This window comes from Gekko japonicus, unplaced genomic scaffold (assembly GCF_001447785.1).
Source record: "Gekko japonicus isolate JY-2015 unplaced genomic scaffold, Gekko_japonicus_V1.1 scaffold698, whole genome shotgun sequence".
Lineage (NCBI taxonomy): Eukaryota > Metazoa > Chordata > Lepidosauria > Squamata > Gekkonidae > Gekko > Gekko japonicus.
The window spans coordinates 806,134-812,989 of NW_015168069.1; the positions used below are offsets into that span (position 1 = coordinate 806,134).

General features: G+C 44.3%; 1 protein-coding gene across 1 annotated transcript in view; it reads right to left on the reverse strand.

Annotated features, from left to right (window-relative positions):
* Nucleotides 1-6,856, reverse strand: part of IQCH (IQ motif containing H) — a 129,100-nt gene that overhangs the window by 88,689 nt on the left and 33,555 nt on the right. Inside the window, exon 11 of the mRNA XM_015414596.1 lies at nt 6,739-6,805. Within this exon, the coding sequence (XP_015270082.1) occupies nt 6,739-6,805 (67 nt within the window). The remainder of the gene's footprint in view (nt 1-6,738; nt 6,806-6,856) is intronic.

Consider the following 6,856-nt stretch of genomic DNA (forward strand, 5'->3'; position numbering starts at 1 on the left):
ATCCTTCTGACAGGTTGCCTGTTGTGGGGAGGGGAAGGGAAAAGCGCTTGTAAACTGCTCTGAGACTCCGAGTGAAGGGCGGGATAGAAATCCAATCTCTTCTTCTCTTCTTCTTCCCTGCCCTGTGATGTTTCCTGGGGGGACGGACACATTGGGGGTCAGAGGAAAGTCCCCCCACAGGAAGGAACTTAAGAGGGCAGCCTCTGTGACCAGATCAGATGGCATTAATGATCTGAAAGGAATGCAGTGAGGTGGCATGGATTAGCGGAGAAAGGAGAAACTTTTGTAGAACGTAACAAGCGATTCATCCGGGCAAAGGAAGTTACAAATCGCAAGGAAAGTGAAATACTTTTTTTTTGGGGGGGGGAGTTCTTTCTGTTCCCCACTTATTAGATGCTTGTGTGTGTGTGGGGGGGGGAACACACTCTGCTGATCAGCTAGATTCGAGTCCAATAGTACCTTAGAGAGTTTTCAGGGTAGGAGTTTTCCACAGTCAACGTTCCCTTCGTCATATTGTTGTTCAGTCGCACAGTCGAGTCCGACTCTTCGCGACCCCATGGACCAGATCACGCCAGGCCCTCCTGTCTTCCGCCGTCCTCTGAAGTTGGCTCAGTTTCATGTGCGTTGCATCGATGACACTGTCTAACCATCTCATCCTTTGCCGTCCCCGTCTTCTTTGACCTTCAATCTTTCCCAGCATCAGGGTCTTCTTCTCCAGTGAGTGCTCCCTTCTCATTTGGTCAGAAAGAAATCAGTGAGGCCAGCCGCTCTGAAGGCCTCTGAAGGACCGAGCATCCTCTTCAGCAACCCAGGCAGAGAAGCGAGCTGGTCAGGAAGGAGACACATCAACACACGCAGAGCCCCCCCGTTCAAAAGAATCTATTCTTCGGCGCTCGGCCTTCCTTATAGTCATATACCGGCATCAAACATAGGGAGCTTTGACTCCCGGAAGCTCATATCCCAAAACTCTTGTTGGTCCCTAAGGGGCTACTGGACTCAAGTTTTGCATTTCTGTTGCAGACCAATAGGGCCACCCTCTGAAATTCTGCTGATGTTCTCCTACTTTGAGAATGGCCCTCTAAAAGGCCTGGTTCAGGTGCAACGTAACAGCAGTGCCACGTAGAGCTGGTGGCCTTATGCTGGGGACCCAAACTATGAGGATCACTTTCACATTCCCTACATTTCATGTTCGTTGCATCGCTGACACTGTCTAACCATCTCATCCTTTGCCGTCCCCGTCTTCTTTGACCTTCAATCTTTCCCAGCATCAGGGTTTTCTCCAGTGAGTGCAAACATGTCTTTCAAATGCCGGGAAAGATGCCTGGCTTTAAAGTTTGATGCGAACGTATCAAGCAAGCTAGTACTGTGAAAGGGTCATTATGGCTCCTGATTCTGCCACTTTCTCCAGATACTTGGTGACATATCTCTGCAGGTCTGCTATTGGTTCACTGACTTCAGCCTTTGAGAAGTTCCTGGTGGTGATGCACTGTGCTAAAACTGATGCTGCTTTTGGAAGAGCAGTTCTTCAGAGCCTGTTTCTTCAAGACGACCTGCAGATAACATCAGGTACATGGCTCCCTAGTCATCAAATCACCGCAGACTGTGACTGCAGCCATGAAATTAAAAGACGCCTGCTCCTTGGGAGGAAAGCGATGGCGAACCTAAACAGCATGATAAAAAGTAGAGACATCACCCTGCCAACAAAAGTCCGCATGGTCAAAGCAATGGTATTCCCAGTAGTCATGTATGGCTGCGAGAGTTGGACCATAAGGAAGGCCGAGCGCCGAAGAATAGATTCTTTTGAACTATGGTGCTGGAGAAGACTCTTGAGAGTCCTTTGGAATGCAAGAAGATCAAATCAGTCAATCCTAAAAGAAATCAACCCTGACTGTTCCCTGGAAGGCCAGATACTGAAGTTGAAGCTCAAATACTTTGGCCACCCAATGAGAAGGGAGCACTCACTGGAGAAGACCCTGATGCTGGGAAAGATTGAAGGTCAAAGAAGACGGGGGGGGGGGACGGCAAAAGAATAGATGGTTAGACAGTGTCATAGATGCAACGAACATGAAATTAAGCCAACTTCAGAGGATGGCGGAAGACAGGAGGGCCTGGCGAGATCTTGTCCATGGGGTCACAAAGAATCGGACTTGACTGTGTGACTGAACGACAACACTCATCTAGTCTTACTGGTACGTGAGAAGAAGAGGGGCGTGTGAGGTGCTGGACCCTTTGAACGAGACCTGATGTCACTCAGACCTGAAGGCGAGCTATCCCTCTGCATCGCAAGGTCCCGTAAGTGCCCCTTTTTGCAAGAACATTTTAAAAGAGAAAAGAAACTTCAAGGAAGTGCAAAATCTGCAATTTTCCAATGAGCTTTTGTGAAGAACAGAACTTCACCGAAACAAAGTTTGAGTTCAGCGGCACCTTTAAGACCAACAAAGTGTAAGCTTTTGTGTGCAAAGCAGAACTTTACATAATAGGGAACTGAGGTTCAAGGATACTAACGCACATCATGCACTTCCAGGGTCTAAAGAACTTGCCCATGGCAACACCAATAGATCTGTGTCCAGTGGCCGCACTTAGCCTACGGGGGGTGTCAGGTTTTGTTTCCAAAGTCCCGGGTCCCACTGAAATACAGCTGTATGCCGGTGGGACAACCTAGGGTGGCCAACTCCAGACTGGGAGTTTCCTGGAGATCTGGGGGTGGAGCTTGGGGAGGGTGGGATTGAGAGAGGGACCCCAACGGGGTCTAATGCCATAGTGGCCATTTCTTCCAGGGGAACTCATCTCTGTAGTTTGGAGATCAGTTATAAATCCAGGAGATCACCAGACCCCACCTGGAGGGTGGCAACCCTAGGAAACACATCTTAGCTGCTAGAAACTCGGAGATCCAGTCAATGCAGAAAAACCAAGCAGAAAACTCCTTACGCGGGAGAAGGGGGGTGGGACCATTCACCTAATCACACACAAGATATGCAGTTTCCGCATATGGTCGGTTTTAATAAGATATGTACCAAAATAGCCCAGGTTTCAGATTAGCAAGAATCCCTTTTCCCAACTAAAATGGTTGGGCAATGTGCACCAGAATGTCTCACTGCCATTACAAAGCCAGTGTCAATTTTTTTTAATCGTAAATTAAATTAAGAAAGGGGAGGATATGTCTCAATTGGTGGAACTGTATTCTGTTAATGTGTTTACTTAGCAACCTTAAAACTAGTCCCATGCAGCTGGAATATTTCCTCATGGTGAGATCAGCAGAAAAGAGGATGCAACTGGGCAAGGCGGCAGATTAAAAACAGCCCCAAATTTCTCTCGTTTAAAAACAAAACAAGCAGCAAAACAATGTCAAAACCACCCCAAAAAAATTCCGAAATTACTGCAAGCCACATGTTTGCTCTTTGGTATTATTTACTTACTGCACTTATATTCCATTTCCCCACCACCCCCAACAGGAACCCAAAGCAGCTGACAACATTCTCCTCCATTTTGTCCCCACAACAACCCTGTGAGGTAGGCTAGGCTGAGTGGGTGTGACTGGCCCTGCGAGCCTCGGTGGCAGAGTGGGGATTTGAACCTGGGTCTTCCATATCCTAGTCTGACACACTAACAACTACGCCATGCAAATTACTGCAAACGAAATGGAGCTCTGATGTGAAGAAAGGACCGTTTTCAGAAACCCATGAGTTTCAGCTCCTTTGGAGTTTCACCATCCAGGTCAACTGACTATGAAGTGTGGCTGGAGAAAAATTAATCACCTCCTCAACTAATTAAAAATGTCATTTGAGTTTGTCAGTTTGAAAGGTTTATATCAGTAAAACGTACTGCAGAGAGAGACGCATAATTTTAATAGAGGTGTGTTTTTTTTTAAAAAAACAAACAAACACTAAAGCCATCCCTCCAATTTATTTGGCTCCAGAAAATGGGAAGTATCCCCTGAACTGGTGGAAACTATTATGTTAATATTTAAGACTCTATTCTTTGGCACTCGGGAATTAGGCAACAAAGAAAAAAGAAGTGGAGAGGAAAGGAAACCTAATTACTGAAAAATCAAACAAAAGAAAGAACGAAAAAACCTTAAAAGGAATAAAATATATATATTGTCAATTAACCTAAGTTTGACAGTGAAAAAATACCAAATATGTGCTGACTATCTGAAAATACATTACACCATCGTCAGCACATATTTGGCATTTTTCACCGTCGGTCTTAGATTAGTTAATATTTGTTGTATTCCTTTCAGGTTTCTTGGGTCCTTCTTGTTTAATTCTTCGATAATCTAGATTTCCCAAGGTCACCATTCCGAAGATCAGCACTTATCAAGGAAAGACATCTTGTGCGCTTTTATTTTATTTTTATTACCACTTAACATATTCAGTCTAAAAATTATACTAATAATTTATCCTTCTCGGAGGGAAACAATGCCGGGACAGTAATAGGCGATAAAACAGATGCCCCGGTTTAGGTCTACCTTTATATAAGACGAAATGCATCATCTGCTTGCATTGTCCCCGTCTAAAATATCTGCAGGCACTGGAATAGCATCCCAGGAAGGCAACATGCCAGTACAGAGGTCAGAATGTCTTAACCAAAGCATTTGCGGTCACAGAGAACCTGACAACCTGGTCTTAAGCGCGTCGATTCAAGTCTCGTAGCACTTTTGAGACCAACAAGATCTTTGGGTTCTAAGCTTCCACGAGTCAACTCGCGAAAGCGTATACCCCTACACTTTTGTTAGTCTCAGCCGTGCTACGGGACTCAAATTTCGCCGTTCTACATGCAGAACAACCCGGCCACCCTCTGAAACTGATCTTAAAACGTGTGCACGGGAACGGATGGGGCCTGATTTCCAGTCGCTCTGTTCACGGATTGAGCTTGCTACCCCAAGGGTAAAAAAATGAAAACAATTTAAATAAACACAATACTCACTTTGCATTGGCCTTGATTGGTATCTTGGTTTTGAGGGTTTTTAAAAAAGTGACCTAATGGGCTTTTGCCTGTTATTTTGTAAATGTACGGCTAGCGGTACAGAAAAAAAACGAGAAAGCACAGCCGAAAATTATTGTAAGGAGGTAAAATCCATGCCGTAGGCAGCAATCCAAAACACACCTATTAAGGGATTCAGCCCCACTGAACTCATAGGGACATTTCTGAAGGGGAAAACGTGCATCGACTCACTTAAAACTTTGCTTTAAAACATGTGGTATAACTCAAAGATCCTCTTTGGAATAACACCCTTATTTTCTACCAAACATTTCTGAAAAATATGGACAACAAAACATTTCTTTATAGCTCATCTTCAAGATATTTGCATAATTTGCAAAAAAAATAATTCAGAGCGAGTCTCCGAGGCGGCAACGTATAAAGGTTTTAAATAAACACATAACTATAAATTTTAAAGGTGTATATTTTGGTAGAAGAAAGAAGATGTTAAAGGGGTACGCCAAATGATAATGCATTATATTTCCTGAAAGACGTTCTTCTGTTTTTAGAATATCAAAGGATTACAAAGGACGCCTAAAAGAATCCTTGATTTTCTAAGATCTACAAAAAGTTTGTTTTTCTGGCCTACCCCATTTTCTGTTAGAATTGAAAGTATTGAAATTTGAAAACACGAATACACACATCAAAATGGAAAAGGAAGCTCTCAACTGCACGTGAGAGATCTGAAAAATTCACATGAGATCTGAAAAACCTTGTATAAATAAAAGTTTGCAAGTGGTGCCCCTTGGTATCGGCACATGCACAGCTATGTGATAACTGCACATTCACCCGGGATGGACTTTCGCAGGTCAAGGTCCTGCCAGGCAAACTTTTCACATCCATAAATCAGAAGAGCAAAGAGGTATACACAAAAGAGAGGGAACCTCCTTCGCAGTTCCCCCTCTTTTGAACAAAACCAACATGGCTTTATGAAATCCTTTTTGTTTTGAATCTGGGACCACAGCTCGTGTTTTCATAGCATTTCCACCATTTCCTGCTGGGGGGGGTGGGGGAATAGAACACCCAAGCCTCCCCCCTCCACTTTGCAGGAAAGCGACTTGTAAGCCCCCCCAATTCATAAATGTAATTAAATAATTACATTAGTGCTAATTAACACGAAACTGCAGATTATTTAAGCGCAAAAAAACCCCCACTATTCAACTTCTTAATTATTCTTGTGCACACAGCATTTCCTTTTGCTCAGGCGCCCAAGGTGGAAATAAAGCATCCCATCTGCTCGTAATTAGAACTAAATAATTTCAGAGAATGCAGCTTATCATTTTGACTGCACATTTGATTAAAAACAGGGCGCGAGCAACGTCCCGGCTTATTGGCGTAATAGCAACAAAGCAGGCAAGCCTGTGTCCTCCCCCCCCCCCTGTCATTAAAGAAGACTGGAAACATTATCTGTTATTTCGAGGGGAGGGAGGGAAGGAAGGAAGAGGGAAAGGAGGGGGGGAGAGAAATACAACTTTTTAGTTCATTTCATACAGATGAAAGCGAATTACAGCAAATCACCTCTCGGCTGAATAGCGGCCTCTACATAATGACTTTATTTGCTTAATCCCCAAATTAAACGCCGTTTCGAGCGAAGGCCCTGCGTTATTACTCGCATCATGTCGACAACATTTTCCTGCCGAGACCAATTTGAATAAAACAAGGGCCTTCCTTGAACTCAATCAAGGAGTCATAATGTGGTGGGTAATAGAGGTTGCTGAAACATCCAGAGGAAAAAAGGGAAAAGAGAAAGTCCTCTACCTAATGACGGGATATGGATAACGGTCCGCTTAGAGGTCCTGATGCGATTCCAGTTGGCGGCCAGATGCTGGAAATCAAGGAAAGGCATTGTGCAGTGACGGGCTGGGGGTGGGGGGGT